Source organism: Bombus pyrosoma, linkage group LG16 (assembly GCF_014825855.1).
Source record: "Bombus pyrosoma isolate SC7728 linkage group LG16, ASM1482585v1, whole genome shotgun sequence".
Lineage (NCBI taxonomy): Eukaryota > Metazoa > Arthropoda > Insecta > Hymenoptera > Apidae > Bombus > Bombus pyrosoma.
This window is the reverse complement of record NC_057785.1, coordinates 860,477-877,986: the sequence shown is the minus strand read 5'-3', so window position 1 is coordinate 877,986 and position 17,510 is coordinate 860,477. Positions and strand designations below refer to the sequence as shown.

The 17,510-nt window shown below is 40.1% G+C and overlaps 1 protein-coding gene and 1 long non-coding RNA gene across 11 annotated transcripts in view; one reads left to right on the top strand and one right to left on the bottom strand.

Moving 5' to 3' along the window:
- Positions 1-17,510, bottom strand: part of LOC122576226 — a 55,519-nt gene that overhangs the window by 6,772 nt on the left and 31,237 nt on the right. For 6 of the 10 annotated variants that reach the window (XM_043746206.1, XM_043746209.1, XM_043746208.1 and 3 more), the window contains 7 exons: positions 16,159-16,297; positions 14,749-15,715; positions 12,610-13,826; positions 11,966-12,256; positions 11,246-11,601; positions 10,301-10,611; positions 3,002-3,064 (listed from right to left, as the gene is read on the bottom strand). In XM_043746206.1, coding sequence (XP_043602141.1) covers positions 3,002-3,064; positions 10,301-10,611; positions 11,246-11,601; positions 11,966-12,256; positions 12,610-13,826; positions 14,749-15,715; positions 16,159-16,297 — 3,344 coding nt within the window. Of the gene's footprint in view, positions 1-1,939; positions 2,051-3,001; positions 3,065-10,300; positions 10,612-11,245; positions 11,602-11,965; positions 12,257-12,609; positions 13,827-14,748; positions 15,716-16,158; positions 16,298-17,510 lie in introns of all 10 variants that reach the window. The other 4 variants (XR_006319675.1, XR_006319674.1, XM_043746203.1 and 1 more) reach the window with 4 other exon arrangements.
- LOC122576237 lies at positions 3,078-10,287 on the top strand. The gene is made up of 3 exons (XR_006319676.1): positions 3,078-3,347; positions 3,654-3,857; positions 3,954-10,287. It is a non-coding gene; the product is annotated as an uncharacterized LOC122576237 (long non-coding RNA).

The following is a 17,510-nucleotide window of genomic DNA, read 5'->3' as shown; positions in this document are numbered from 1 at the left end:
CTCTGTATTTTAGGATCGATGGTCACATTTCTCCAAAGATACATTTCAATAATCCGCTTGTGTTCCGTCGCATCTTCGACTCATCGATGCCTGTTGGACAAACGACGTTGCCCTCAAACAGCGTAGAACGTCTAGATACATCTTTTGCCGACTGTCGGCGGACGATGAACGCAGACAATACCTGTCAGTGTAGACGAGTGCAGACGTGACGACGATACGTCTACGCCAGCGTTAGTAGTCTGCCAAATGTACAGCGAGATACGTTTTGTCCCGTCGTTAAAATATCGAGCAACGAGAAAAACGCTTTCATCCTATATCGCTACATTAGTTTATAACAGCTAGAGAACGCGCGCCTCGCTTTCGACGATATTAACGCCAATCGTTATGATGAAAATGCGTAACAACGAAAACGGTTCGCTGCTGTTTCGTGACTAGGTGCACGTTACTTCACAACGATCGTTGCACGAAAGCGTACTTACCGCGAGCATTAACGCGTCTAATACGCGTCTATCAAACGACGTTTCGTGGACAGTGGGCCAAACTCTTTCTTTCTTACATGCTACTTCGACACTCATCCAAATCATCCGCGTTTCTTTACCGATAAAAATTGCTCGCTTTGTAATTGAATGTTCTATTGTCACGTGTTATGCAGTATAGTACGTATACTTATTTATCTCATTGGATTATTAAAATCTGAATGTACAAGCAAAGCTGGTACTGGAGCGACGCACCAACTGTGTCGTGTATTTCAGCCACGTTTTTACTCTCGCTATATGTTAATAGGGGAAGCGTTGGCAATTGTCTGTCGCCTGCATAATAATCGACGGCCTTTCCGGCCTTTCCTTCGAATCGACGGACGTTAAAAACCAGCTACGACCGTCGCGACGGCGGACACTCTTCCTCCATCTCTCGATGCGCTCCAACTCGCTCGAGAATATATCATATTGGGAAAATACGAACTCCATTGTATCCGTACGAAATGATGCTTCTGTTATATCTCTCTGTTATGTTTGAAGTTCTCCTGGTTACCATCGTATCGGTCCAAGTTCTCAACTCTTGTCCCAGTATCCTGGTCGGTTCACGAATACAGTTAGCCGCGTTAATTCACACATGCCACTATCTCTGTATTCGTTGCTGATAAGAAATCGTGAGAAGAAGGCCATATCTCTGCGATGCCAGGAGCCGGAGAAAAGGGATAAAGCGAGCGAGAACGAGAGAACGGTGCGTATGGATCAATACCGATAGTGTGCAGCTACGTAGCGCACGTAGTACACGCAAATTGTTGGGTGTGTCTGATCTCTGTTACTTGACTAGCCAAACTATCCGAACTTGACAGCAATGTTGCTTGTTACTGGCGAGAAATCATGTCGTGGCAATGAAGATACTTCTCGAGGTCTTTGTTCAGAGTGTTAAGATTAGACGAAACGATCATAGAACATAGATAGAGCAGGAGCAGCACTAGCCTACGCTCGTTTAGCGTAAACGTTCGTCGAGCAATTTGTTCGTTGATCGATTTACAACGATCAGACGAATATTTTTCCGGCGTTCTTAGAGGCCAGCAATCGTCAAATATCGACGGAATTTACATGTTTCGTTTACGCTTGAATTTTATACAGCTCGCTCTAGGCGCACCTTTACAGGCAAATTGAAGGAAACGTTGTTTGGCTTGTACATAAAGTTCTTCTCTATCCTTCGTTCTGTTTCTCTTGGTAAGAAGAGCTTTTTCAAAAATAACCAAAGAATATTAATAGAACTGCTGTTGGCTGTTCAGGCTAGAGGCGGACATTGGTAAATTGCTGGTGGAAAGGGAATGGATATTTTGGAATGCCATGTGTGTACCGGTTATGTTACGTGTGCAAAGATGTATGCGTGTGCACACACACAGCCACGTTCTCCCTCTACCAGCGATAAAATAAAAAGCTTACAAACAAGTACTTACAAGGATAAGTATCCGTGTGGCATAGAATATGACCGAATCGTATCGTATGGTACAGGAAGGGCGTCAAACTTGGATCAACAATTCGTCTTCTTAATTATATGCGAAGAGAAACTATTGAAATTCGAACAATTACACAGATCGCAAAAATACGAGTCAAATTATTAATCTCACTATTGCACAATAATATTCTACCATAACAGTGTTTTTGTCACGATGATTTAATAGTGATTTTATTATTTTATCGCCTCGTTTTCAATTAGTTATTCCACTTATTGTTGGTCTCTCCCTCTCTCTACTTTTCTCCGTTTCTTCGTCTCTCCGTTTCATTTTATTATAAATCGTGGATCGACTTTGCTGCACTTTTTGAACTGTATTTACATACATACTTTACATATTTTATGACGATGAACTTTATTCGGTTCATTATCGTATTTTATTGTTGGACCAGCTTGGATATTCTTTAATACGAAACATAATTTGCATTGGAACATAATTCACCACGCTATTCGTGCATGGTCTGTTTAAAAAGTAACGAAACTCTATTTATAAAAGGTTTTTTAGCTTACAACTTTAAGTCTACCAAGCAGATCCCGGGAAGCGATACACCGAGAGAAGGGGACTTTTTTTTCATTACTTAAGTCAGCGCTACGGATGTTCATCCTAGAGAACTTTCACTGGATTTGGATTAGTCGTAGTTTTCCCAACATTTCTAACTGTACGAGAACTTTGAATTATTTGTTTAATTTTGAGGAACAGAGAAAAGTCACGAAAACCAGATAACGTTCCTTCTAATTCATTCGAATACTCACAAGGTGGGAAAACAGCTTGTAAAAATGAAATACTTGTTGCAAGAATAACGAATAAATTATTACACGTTACGAGTATAGTAGTCGAACCGTATGGAGTGAACTTGCAATTATTGGACTTGAACTCATCACTAAAAAAATCTTCGCAATTTGACAATTTTCGCTCTTTGACCTTGAGATTCCAGTTACCGATGTGTATTATTTCAATCGTAAAAGTATGGTAAAGGCAGATGGAGGATATAAAATGTAAACTTACCTGCGTATGGGCCACACGGTGATGCATTGTCCTTTCCACTTTTGCCATCCTTGCTGCCGCTTCCTGAAACAGCCGAAAACCAGTTCTGGTGTAAGAAAATGGAAAACATTGTTTTCTTTCGAATTATACGGCTGATGGCAATGGGAAACCACAGATCACTACGCAAAAGCTAGCGAAAAATAAATGCAGTTAAAAAGTGTAACGTGGAAGAGGAGAAACGCGCGTACGAAGGACATAAGCGAGTACCAGATCACTCGTATAGCAACGTTTGCAGATAATCTTCAAGTACAGCGCGTGTTCCCCTTGAAAATTCACCAAATAAAATCCAGCGGCTGCCGCATGCCAGGTAAGAACACGACACAGCGAGGACACGCTCTGATCCTAGCGAGCAACATTTCTAGTTAAAGCCGCTTTCGAGCAGATTACATGTAGAATCTATCGATTCGTAAAGTAACGTGCAAATGGTTACGCAGCTTCGCACAACTTCTTCTTAATTCTCTAAGATTGTCTCAGCGTTAAACCAAGCCATACCAAAGTCCTTTGCTCCCTTTCCATCCAGAGTTTATTCGGCCACCAGTAATAACCACCAGTATATACGTTCGCCACTCTATTTCTGGCAGGATAATAATAACCTCTCCATATCTTGTTTCAGCGGCTAGCTTTGGATGACAGGACGCGAGATCTTTGCCAACAGCTTTAACTTTGTAAACGATGCGACGATTGGAAATAAAATTGTTGGGAAGCCTGGCCGATCTGTGTCTTCAGTTTCTACCGAAGCCGCAGTTTCAATTCAACGCTTCTGTCCTATTTTGCTTCGTATCGTGGAATAACGTCACGGAAATTTCATCTTTACCGTGTAACTGTTCTAAATATTATCGTAAATTTTCTAGATATTGTACGAATTCTATGTACGTTCTAGCTAAAGGAAATCACCTAAACATCTGACTTACAGGTGTATACGTATGAAGAATCTTCTCAAGACAGAGTTCAACCGCTTCAAGGGACACATATAACGAATGGATTTTTCCTCAAGGTCATCTCTTCACGAAATTTCAAGACATTTTTATTTCCCACGCAAAGATATTCAAGTATTTGTGTCTGAAAATACCTGGTTGAAATTTTTATATTTTAATCCTAATTTTATAACGCTTTCGGGTCGTGTGAAAGACAAAGAAAGAGGCAAAATGACGCTCTTACGTTTCTGTTTTCTCTTCTTGTCTCTGTTCTCTTCCTTTCGTATGCTACATTTCAATTAAAATCGAAATATCTTTTAAATTCCTCATTTCCTAACATAAATACTTGAATACTTTTGCACGGACAATACAAAATTACATTCATGGTGTGAGAAAGATATATAGAGTTCTATTTAGGAAATACCGATGACCTTGAAATCTTCTTTCTTAAAGAGAAGAAGAGAAAGAGAAGAAAAGAAAAAAGACGAAGCTGAGAAAAGATTCTTTCCACCGTTACACGAGTCCGTTCATATGATTTAACTTCGTCTTGAAAAGCTTTTTCGTATGATCGTAGATAACGCAGGTATTCAGGTATTCGTTTAGCCGAGACACCAGGTATATTAGATTATAGATTTTACAAACGCGCCTACAAACATGTAATTCGATCTCTCCGTACAATTTTTCCACTTTCCCATTTCCACGGATTTCTTTCTCTGATTACTAGTTCGTTATTACGATCAACCCATTAGATAACTTTAAAGAAGTTGTACTGATAGCTGTTTAGGAATGACAAAGAGTAACAGAGAGACGGCGAACAAACGAGCAAAAGGGTAAAAGAGGAAAAGAGCGCGAGAAACGAATGAGTTACCTTCGATCGAGGTCATGGTCGTGTCTAGGGTTCTTATTCAATGCCATGGTTAAGTGTCGTTACTATTATCTAGCACGTGACAATCTAGACGATAACACATAATTTATGGCTTAACCATGAAAATAAAGAAATCAGATCTATCGAAACGAAACAAAGAGCGTGGAGTCGGTCGATCGTGGCGATACGGTATTTTTAGTTGTTCCTCGAAGATGCAGACACTAGTTGCAATTTTATGTTCGTTGCGAGCCAAAGATAGCGAGAGTGAATGGGTTTGGCATTCGTGCTACAAGTGATTTTGTTCACGATATTCGAATCGATCGATAATTTTCCGAACAACTGAAACGAGGTTCTCTCTCGCTTTTCTTTTTCTATCTTTCGTCTACTGTTACTTTCCTTGCGACTGCACTACGGATTTCTGTGTGCTTATGCGAAATTTACAGGATGCACTGATACGCGGAATACATATAACGTACAGAATGCAAAAATATACAAAATATTGAAGTATGTGAATGTTTGAGAAGTTTCAATGTACAAAAGTATACAGAATACATACAATACACAAATATATATATTTAAAGTATAAAAGACATAAAAAGTATACGAATTTATGGGAAGTTTAAATGTAGGAAAATATACAGAATGCACGTGACAGTACACCTTTTAATATTTAATAGATGAAACACATTTCATAAACATGACTTTGAATAAATATTTGCAGTCTACTCATCGCGTTAACATAGCATGTACATAAATAACATAGCATATAAAAATTTTTTGGCTAGTTTTATAGTTGTGAGACGTAACGTAGGCGTGTATATTTTTCTATTTAGGAATAAAAGGAAAGAAGTTGGTATTTACGTTTAAAAAAATGTCTTCAAGTAAATCTCCAGCCCCGGAGATAAGGCGAAGGGAAGCAAGATTAAGTTTGTTCAAGGACAAGCGGAATCTCTCTTGGCAACATACTGAAACCAGCTGACATTCTAAATGTCCAAACGTTCACGACTCACAGTCTGGCGCAGTTTGCTCTGACCCATCCTTTTATGCCCCCCCCCCCCCGCCACGCACACAGACGTACGCACGTGGGTACACTCCCTCTTTCTCTCCACACGCTCTCTTAAGTGATAACGACGAAAATTCTTCATTACCAAAACAGTTTCCTTCGACTTGTCAATGTTGAGAGTGAATTTTGAGACGGGTTATCAGCTGCCTCGGAGAATAACGAATGATACGGATAAGTAACGAACGATTTTTCAAATGCTTTTTTCTCAATTTGTCAACAGTGGCTGGAAATATGTACGTTGATTATTGAGAAACGAGAGAAAAGAAAGAAAAAGAAAAGAAAAACAGCGGATTTATCATGTAACTGATTGTGAGAGGATACAGTGACAGGTAGAGAGCTGAGAGCGAGCAAGCGAAATGCTATACCGGTTTTTGGTTGCTATCGTGCGACGCGACGTAGAATTTAATTTTATAGAGTAAGGTGTTTTGAGTTAATTTGAGTTAATTGCCGTATCTACACAGCAGTTGTTAACTGGCTCATTCTTCGCTTACAAGCTTATATAATTAGGAAATTAAAAATTAATATAGCAAATTATTAATCCCAATTACATTTAGTCCTTGCAGATGTAAATATGAGATAACTTTTTAACGAAATCTTTGACAGAAATAAAAGGACAAGTAAAGGGATAAATCATGAAATAAAAATATATAGATAGAATTTTTAAATAAAGGCATGGCAATGTCGAACCTCATATATCCAAAATATTTTAACTCGTAGCTGGAACGCTCTCTTCTATTTGCATTATTCACCGAGTATGGAAACTTTCGTCAGATGTTTCTGACCGCCCGGTAGATCGATCTCGAGGCATTGGCAAATGCCACATGTATCATCAGTGAGCCCCTGCATGCTGGCAGAGTGCAATGACGTAGGTATAATTAGAAATATCGATGATAACAGTTATAGCACAGTTTCCATGAAAAACGTGCAGTCATCGAGCTGGTGGCTCAGAGAAAGAGAGAGAGAGAGAAACTCATCGATTAAAATATTTTTTGTAACTTTGAAATAGCAAAAGATGAAGAACAAAAGGGAGGAATCAAAGAAGGGAGGTAAATGAAGGGAAAATATCGCGTAAAATAAAGAGGAAAGGAAAGAGGAGAGGGTGAAAAAAAGTGATAGTCCGGCAATTTCTATTGGGTGGAAAGTCTCACTGAGAACGCAGCTCGACGACCATGATATAAATTCCCGCTTTGGTAGGGATGGCATTTGGTCGACTACGGAGGGTTGCTAGACAGACCAACAGCAGACGGGAGTAACGATTGCCACCACCCCTGGTTCGAGTCGAGCTAGTCACCCCTTCCGTGTCCTTCCGGCTTCCCACGCGTCCCTGCTCTGAACCCAACCCGTCCAGCGAGCCGGCCGCTTACTAACCAAACTGAAAACATCCCCTCGTTGGTCAATCGCCTTTGCTACCCCATGCTGTTTTTCTCCCAACCATTTTTTTCAACGGTTACACGCTACGTCGTTCTGTTCGAGCGATACCCAGCTTCTATATGGAGCGAAAAGGTCGAGACTGGAAAGATGCCTGACTGAGGATCTACCGGAAAGTTAAGCGACGCCAAGCTATGCTACGTTTGCTATATTTGTTTCAGTACATATTATGTACACCGAACCGTTTCCACCGAAAGCTAAGCTTCTACTATGTTTCAGCTTCTGGTCGACACGCTTCGGTATATGCGTATGCATGCGTATGTATGGAAGGAAATATTTTGAAACTTACGATTAGTACAGTACTTAAGCGTAGCTTAGCTCAATTTCCCGACGGATCCCACGCTTTAAAGAAGGAAAGCTGAATAAAGGATAAGCGTTATCTGGTTCGCATGCGCGGAAGCTCTTTTTCAGAGCATCGATACCGCGACGTTCTATAAATAAATAACCGGCGGTGATAAGGCGGACTGGAGGCACAGGGTTGCGCACATCCATGTTATTTTCGCTTTCTCTCGCTGTGTTCAGTGTTGACTCTATTCGATGTACACAAAAATAGAAGAAACGCTGTATATGTATAAATTCGGATAAATTCAGAAGATGCTGTCGTAAGCAGGATGACGTAGAATACTCTTTGATTCTATTTAGCGTAAAAAAAACAGACTAAGACATGGGTCGTTGACTCGAGTTGGTAATGTTGGATGAGTAACATTCGAAGAAGGAGAAAATGCAGTTCGGTCGACGCTATCTCCGCATGGATGAGTATTGATCCGTGACGCGCCCGTTTTCTCTATCGGCACAACCAAATTCATGTTGCTTACAGCGAATTTACTCGTACATAATTTAGACGTATCCATCGTAGGACCGACTATACAGCATCGATTCATACATTCGTTCGTATAAAACGTGTATGGTCGCTGATAAAGTGTCTCCTCTATAGAACCTCGTACGAACGTGGAGGCAATGAAATCGGAAACAGCATTGGAAGATGGAACGTCGCGCGCCGCGAGAAACAAGTGAACATTTTCTTCTATATGCGTAGTTGAATCAATAACGTGAACGACTGGTGGAAGGACGTGGGATGTATTGTTCGTACTAGGAGATATTTCAACGTGGAAATCGCGAGCTCCAGCAACGTCGCTAGTTTTCTAGTGAATCTTTAGCATTTACCATTCTTATTATACCGGTTCTTCGACTGCCCTAACCGGCCGGCGCAACGTTGCGCTATTCGAAAAGAGAAGAGCACACACCTTATCCACGTTACAAGACTCGAGAACAGGTCGACGACTGTGTATAGTCTAACCTGGACCGATATGATCGATTCTCGAGTCTCTTTACACTTCGAAACTATATGACGATATAAGATAATGGGGAAGGTTGATAGGCATTGAAATAGAAGGAGTGGAATGACATAAATGTGTTTTAATGATAAAATGAAAATTGAGTGGCCTCGTGGAAATGTACAAGCTAGTCTTGCAGCGTGTAACGCGGAGGAGGGAGGCCTTGTTCCTCTATCCTTCTTGTCTTGTACATTCATATTTTCAAGGTCAGTTGATTCGTCCCACCTAGTTGCGGAGCTTTCGCCAGATGGAACCACTGTACAATCACGACGCGACGAAATACACGTGGCTTACCGGAAACTAAGCTCCCCATTGGGAAAGATATGACAGCGATCGAGAAAAGAGAAAGGAAAAAAGATAGAGAAGATTGTTTTAATAATTCTGGGCAAAATTTGGAGTCAATCAGTCAAACTGAACTTGAGAGGTCGTTTTTAATCGTTTAAGAAAAATGCAGTTTCAAGAAAAACGAACATCCTTTTAAAACTTGTACGCTTTTAAATTCGCGTCCTATATATTGTATAACATCTTCAAATTCCTATAACTTCGTTCATTTTACAACTTCGGAAAAGTCCTGTCATAAACTTATGCTTTCAGAAAACCTATACTTTTAAAAAATGAGAAAAAGAAATCGATTGTTTACAAGTTCTAGGTTAGAATACCCCCAGGAGAGTTTTATTTATGTGGCAGGAATACACATATAGCTGTAGCGCTACACAAACCTGTCAAAGCATCTTCCAAGTAATATAGAAAAAATTAGATTAAACTAGTAAAGTGTACTAAAGTAATAAATCGATCATCGGCAGCGTGTTAATGGCAGTATAAAAATGCGATAACTACATATAGATATATCAAAGTATTATCGTGAGAAAGAAACTGATATTTCAAGATAATAAGATTCAAGTTCCCAGTTTCTTTCTTACAATAGGAGACATGAGAATTATTATGAAAAGCAAATTATTTAAACAAACCATGTACAGCAGTAAGATAGCAAGAATTAAATTGGTGACACTCAGTGCCACGAAAGGTCACGCAAGAAGTAAGTCAGAGAAACTATTGGCGTTGCTTTGAAGAGGTTATTACATGGATTCCGATAAATGTGTCAAACCGCTTGAAAACTCGATGCGAATGACTTTCGAAATAACGATGATTTACTTTATACACTCTTATATGTAAATTCGATCAATTTAATTTTGAGGTTAATTCGATCGACGTTGACTTCGACTTATCGATTATTGTAACGATGTCGTCGTCGTAAACGTTATACCTCTAAGAATAAAGATACAAATGTTTTCGTTTCTAGAAGCGATAACGATTTATCGAATAAGGGGGAAATCGATCGTTACTTCGAAAACCATGTTCGCAGCAATACTCGGTTTGTGAATCTATTTACATCACAAAACGTTATTTTGTGATCTACCTAACCTTAATTCAATCAGAGAATGAAACAAATTTCATTAGAATACAACGCAAATTCTTTGAACTCGATTTAATGCGAAGTTAGAGATCAGAAAATGACGATCTGTGAAGTAAACAGGATTCACAGTGAATCGAGATAGCTTGGCGACTGACATCGTATTTTCTAGAGGCCCGGCCGCGGTGACGTTCACTGCTTCCACGATCACGGGCTCTTGTAATAGCGCAAATTCCAGCGCTTACCTTTCTTGATGAGCAAGCTAGTGACCCTCCGTAGCGCCTCGCGAGTGCTGGAGGCGGAGCTGTGCTTACTTTGGCCGAAGTATTTGTTCGGTGTGATGTTTGTCGGCAGAGTCAATGGTTTCCTTTGGTCTCCGGAGCCAGCTAAGCGTGGATCATACGCGTTGTTTAGTCTTTCGAGATGTTCGATCGAGGCTGGCCGCGGTTGGTTCGCCTTCCTCGTCGGGTACCATCCACGATTCGGGCCACCGGCTAATCGCAACAACTCGGTTCCGATTATCGCCTGTTCCAAACCCGGGTTATTCCTGCGATACCTGTTCACATCGAATATCAACTTTTATACTTTTTATCTTATCTATCCACTTTTATCGTACTCCTGTTATCGCTATTGTTTTTGTTTCCTTCGTTGAATCGAGTTATCAATTTTAAGTTGTGTATACAGTATACACGTGCATATGCAATCGGTCAACGATCAACAACAGTAATTGCTTACGCGGGAATTCGTGGCTATGTTCGCGCAAGCGCGTTCATGGCACACGTACGAAGCGCCATTTTTCAAGTTTTTAAACTGTTGTACAAGTTAGAAATACATACATCGTTTTTAACAATAACGTAGTTATATTTTAAGCTTTCTATGTTCTCCTTAGTAAATGATTCTGTTTCTTCAGATCAGAATCAGAGAAACTGTTCTCAAGAAACAGAAAACGTATACATACATATACGTATATATATATTATACTGATACGTAAAAGTTTTTTATTTTATGTTTCAAAAGTGATATTTTAAAGAATATTAACTACTACTATATCGGTGAAAAGAAATGGTGAAATATTTAGAAAAACAAAAGCGGCGTAATAAGAAACGTGATAATACAGTGGAAGACAAGATGTGTAATAATATTGAAATTTTGATAAAATCAATAACTTAATCGAAAAAGACGATTCTTACCCGGTGGTAGCCGTGGTTGGAGCGTACCAACCAGGTTGTCGACGCATCTGTGTCGAATTGCTGGCATGCTGGGGAGTTCTGGGAATGTCGCTCCCTCTAGCGAAAACAGGGGTTTCTGGAAGCGAACAGGAGGTTTGCATTCCGCTGGTACCAGTCGCTATGTTACCGGTGGTTCCACCAGCGGTACTGCTACAAGCTCCGTTGTTTGCCCCGTTTGCGTTAGTACTGCTACTACAGCCTCCATTTCCAACTGAGGAGCACGGTTCCGCCGATGGCGAATGTCTCTTGGTGAAGGGACGTCGTCGTGAAGGTCCAGGTAGGTCCGTAGGCAAAGTCCTTCGTTCTACGGGTATTTGCTACGAAAAATAGATCACTACTAATAATGCATGACAACGACAACAGCAACAATTAATAATAATTTTTTGTTACAGCGAGTATGCAAAGGTGAACGACGAGAAGAAGCAGAAACAGAATAACAGATATAGAGTTTTTCACAACTAATCAAATTTATGAGTAAGTATTTCGTTATTTGTAAACTTGTAATTACATAACCCTCAAATACTGTAATTTTTATACTGAGAAGTCATTCATTGAATTAAAACAAGTAAGGGAAACATCTACGTATCTTGTTTCTCGTGACTCACCTTCTTATTCTTATTATTAGGTATCTTTTTACCTGAAACACGATAAAACACCTCGCTTAAATTTCGTAAAACGCACCTCTCGTCTGGAATTGGTGGCACTAGGTGTTGTTCTTTTACCCCGAGAAAATCCAGCATCCATGGATCTGGTATTGAGAGACGTTTGTTGATCTTTCGAATCCGAGAGGGAATGATTAGCAACAGGTCCACGATGAGGTGGTACCCTAGGTCTGTACTCCATCGTTCGATTGCTATGATTTTTTGGCTTAGAGACGATTGCGGCAGTCTGACCGATGTCTGAACTTTCTTCGTCTGCTTCCTCGACAGGCGATGGTGGTAACGGAGGAAACTCAAGAACTTCCACGCTCACCTAGAAGCAAACATATCATCAATACGATATCATTAATTTTCTGCGCTATTAGATTTTTCTTTGCTGATGTGAACAAAATTGCAATTGAGTATTTTAAAAGTTAAAAGTTACATCATTAGTTTTATATATTATATCTTTACATTTAATTCAAATTCCTTTCCCCTCCGAACGTATCATATTAGAATATTTCCATTTATCCATCAAGCTTATCGATATTATAATCAAATTTATCATATTTCTCCTCTATGGTCTTCGTTCACATGTATCCTTTCGCCATTGTAATGTGTGAAAATCCTGAATTTTCTTCTTCGCTCAAATTGTACAACTTTCGACATCAATGAGGAAAAACTCACCTGAAAATCTGGATTCTTGGAATCTTCAAGAATAGCGTCGATCACATTTTCAATCTGCTTCTGATCATTCTTATGAGTCTCAACTCCATTCTGTCTCAATCTTTTCCCCGACGCGTAGATATCCGACCCATTAGTTCTTTTTGCCTCTATATCCGTTGTTTCAGGACTGGCTTTAGACGCTGTATCCGAATCAAAATCCGAATCATGGTGCTGTTTCCTCGCTCCACTTCGATCCACAACTCCACGATCATTCGATTCGCTGTCAAGACTGCTTTTCCTCGCCAATGGTTGCTTCGCTTCTCCACTCCTTGCCCATCGTGTCTTGCTCTCCGAATAAGACTCGCTATTCTTCACATTCTCAATTTCCTTGATAGCATCACTGACCTTCTCCAGTTGTCTGCGATTTTCCTTCAAAGCCTTTTTCACAATCTGATCTTCAATCAGTAAGTTAACAGGGATCTTGGACGTTAATCCATGTTCGTTACTAGAATTTGGAGATTTTCTTGGTTCCTCGTTAAACGCATTTCCACTAGACGGTGTTAAACCAGCGAACCCTTTCGAATAGCTGTTAGAGGCTGATAGCGAAACTCCGTTGCACGTGCTGTTCAACTCGGTAGCGTTTCTCGATTCTTGATTCGACGAATCGACATCGATTCTGCCTTTCTCAGGATTGTCGCTGGACGATAACGAGGACGACAACTGGAGCAGCTCGAACATCTCCCGAGGTTTTTTATCCTTGTCCGAAAGGTCTGAACTTTCTTCCTCTTCGACAGTTACTTCCAATTCTCGCGGCCAATTGCCGGTTTCGTCGTTAATCGCTGGAAGAGAAACGACTCTGACCAGGTCGGGTGGAACCGACGGTGGAAACTCCATCGGTGGATCGTTCATAGGTTCGTCCAGTTTATTTTCTCTCAGGAGACTTCTAATATTATCGAAAGTACTCGAGTATCGTTTCACGTCGGACAACCGATTCTCCTCGTTATTCTCAAACGATAAGCTTTTGGTTTTAGTCGGGACTTTTGGTAAGCTTTTTCGTTCTTTCTTTCGACCACGACGTATCACGTAAGTGCCGTTCTTGGTTAGTTCTTGGGGTCGTATCTGATCAAGCTCGTTCGTCGAAGAATCCGAGTACGGAGAGACTAGATCATCGTCAGTGGTCGATAACCGGGGATCTTGCCAGTCGTCGAAGTCGCGTAGTTTGGATGCTGATCCGACACCTGAAATTAAAAATTTAGTTGACGAATATTTTCATTTCGAGCAGGATCGATTATATTAATATACCGTGAGTGATTATGCATCTTTATATTTTTACGATTAAAGAACGTGATTAAAGAAATAAGAACTAAATAAAAATTTGTTTCACCTATCAGAGATATTGTATCAAATACTTTATTATATATTTACTTATTTATTAAATATTATTGGCATTCTATCGATTCTGACACCCTTAAACTTCCCGAAAATGCATAAACATCCACAAACATCTATTAGATAATGATACTTACAATTGATACTTACTTATATCACTTGCTAAAAATGAGCAAATTTTTCGAAAATGAAATTAATCTAGAATATAGGGTAAAGTTAAGTCGTTTACGTTAAGGTAGAACAATTTGCTTTGCAACTAGCCAAATTCAAATATTTTTCAATGCATCTTAACGGCCTTCATAATACAATGAAAGGAAAGAGAAATATATTGATTTGCTACGAAGAGAAGCTATTTTAAAAATGTTTGTTTTCGTTACAGACGTAGCTGTAGTTGGTGTGCAGGAGATACGGATGAATTTTGATTAATAGCTGTTTCTCATACACGTTCGCAAATGGCTGAAAAATAGCGTAAAGTTTCGTTACAATGAAAAATTGCGCGTCACGTTAGAGACGTCTATCGTGTCGTATGTATTTGGAAACAGACTATGTTTTGCTTTTGAGTGGTTTTCATAAACAAGAAAATATATTGTGTATATTGACAACTCGCCATAACGTTCATACGACTATTTTAACGTGGAGGTCGCTCTGTGCGTGTGATAAAAATCCGCAGCCTACTAATGGCAAATAATTCTATAGACTCTACCCTATATATCGATTAACATGATATTGGAGTTACAAGAGCCGAATTTCGTCAGCAAGAGAATAACTTACTGGACACGTCGCTGCTTTTACGTCGTCTCCTACCAATCACCTTGGTACTTCCGGGTGCATAAAGTGGATCATCCTCCAGAGGTACTTCCCAAGCAATAGAATGTCTCTTACTGATGGGCGGAGGAGGAGGCAGAAGCTCCTCCAACGAGTCGTCAGAAAATCTTTCCTCCTCAGATTGAGTCCTAAAGTCTGTAGAATTCCTCGTGGAGAAGTCCGAATTCCTCGTGGAGAACATGTCCGAGTAACGTTCCTCCGAACACCTGTCCGAAGTCGGTGCCGAGAATCTTTCATTGGAGTCTGTTCTGGTCGGCAAAGAGAAGGAAACAAAGTCGAGATTTCGAATGGAGAAAGGATCGGACGTTGGCACGGAGACTCGATCGTTGGAACTGGCACTGGCCACGGCTATCGAAAAATCTGAATGGAATCTTTCGTTCGAGGTGGAGTTTGCCCTGGAAAAGTCGGATGATCCGCAAGTGGCTCGCATCGAATATCTTTCGACGCTGACCGAGCTCGACCGTGGGATCGAAGATCTCTCTGATTCGGAATTTCTCGAGAATCTGCCTTCGCTCGAGTCAGAATCGTTTCTTCTTCGGCTGTTCTGCTCGGATTGCTCGTGATTCATCAGCAGACGATCCTCCACGCTGCTCGACTTGATGATTTCGTTACTCTGACGTTGCTTTCGTAGATGAGGCGTTCGATCCTTGTCGAAGCTCTGTCGATGAGTTTTGTCCGCCTCGAGGCCATCTTCTTCCGATGATCGACGTCTAACCTCGCGATGTTTCTCGATGGTAGTTGGATTGGTTCGTGGCGGGATCCAACCGAAAGACACCTTACCATCGTATGGTAAGCTGGCGAATTTGCTCGGCGGGCTCGGAGGTTGAGCCAATTTCAATGCTTCGCTGTTCCCGTTTTCCCAGCCATACGGTCTCTGATGTCGAGTTTTGGGCTGCGCGAAAATACAATTTACCTACAGTGGAGAGCATTACTGAACCATAATAATCATCATTTCTTATTGCTGCCATGTGAACTGCAGATAGGCTCGTTAAAATATCTCCCATATGTGATTGTGACTAAGAAGAATAGCTCGATTATAGAAAGATCAAGGAAAAGGGAGGGGAATAAGAACGATACCAAAGATTAGTTATAGTTGTTTAGATGTAAATATGCTACGAGTAAAATAAGTACGTATACCGTATTATACTTATAAAACGAGTTTATTTTTTGGCCGCGTGTTTTAAGTTGAACAAATCTATTGGTTCAGTTGTACGTTACACCGCTGTACGTTTACATTAAGAATAAGAGCTGCTTTGCCAACCTTAGCGATAAAGATGTAGTAAGAAAGGAATGATAGTCGTGAGAATACTAAAAGGCGAGTATTTTAGATTCGAAGAGGCTCGCAAGGATACTCACGAGAGTCGTTTGAGTGGTAACCGTGCTACCGTTTCCATGTCGTATGCTGTCCTCCATGGCTATCATCCACTGTTGGCGACCGCTTCGACGAGAAGAGGAGTGACCTTGGTTTCTCTTCGAAGAATTTCCAGGCGATACCCTACGATTATATGTAGCGGTTACATACTCTGATTTTTATTATCGTTATTTATTTGTTTAATTAAAATTGCTTTTCCAACGTACAGCCGTCTCTTGAAATCGATGAATTCAAGTTTTTCCATCGTTTCGCGAAATTTCAGATTAGAAGGTTATCCGGTAACGAGATAACTATGCAACATAAGCACCAGATATATAATACATTCTTGCATATTTATGCATCGATGCATAAATATGCAAAGCGTATGGATTATGCAGAAAATGCAAAATAGAGAAGATAACAAATTTCTATCTAAATTTCATTTCTCTACTTGCATTTTATTACATAAAAAATATGCACTTGCACGAACAACCGTCTTGGCTTGAATAGATTACCAATTATTATCAGTCGTCATCGTCAGAACGTCAGGCACCTATTAGCTACCTTTAATTTAATTTAAACAACATCTGATAATTCAAAGATTCCGAAAAAATGTGAAAGAAAATTATTTTAACGAAATGCTTTTTGAAAATTCTTTACCACCATAGTATACAGAGTATACATAGTTTTCGTAAATATTTGCAAGAATATGAAAATCTGCAACTCGTTCGATGGTCTCATTCTTAATCGATAGTTCGTTAAAATAAGAAAATGATTTCGTTATCGCTTCAAGTATCGCTGAAACTGTACTGGCTCGCGATTCCACGTATTTCCACACTCACCGCAGAAAACTTTTACGTTCGTAGTTATTAGCTCGTGTGGGTAGTACGTATTATACGCGTATAAAACATTTTGAAATTTCATTAACGCTATGTACTTTCAAATACTTTCGTGAGCCAATGTTTCCTTCAAAGTTTCCAGCTTTTCTCAATTCCCTTCCATTCTTTACTCTCTTGTTACTGACATTATTATAGTTTGTCGTTAATACTTTACTGACCGCACTTCGCAGATTCTCCCTGGCACTGGCTCTGTTTCGGTTTAGACTCCCCAATATCATTCTTTTCGTTCATCGCGAACAGTAAGTTTTTCAAATTGGTATAAAACTGTGGGAGCTTACAAAGCAAGGAGCAAGGTACCTTAGTACTAAATAACAAATTACTGCTCAAATAATGAGAAGAATTGTCGGCGTCAAAAAGACGATTAATAGGCTATCGGTCGGTAAACGTCGGCGACAAAAAGCCGATTAATGGGTTATCGGTCGGTAAGCTTCGGCGACAAAAACCGATTAATCGGCTAT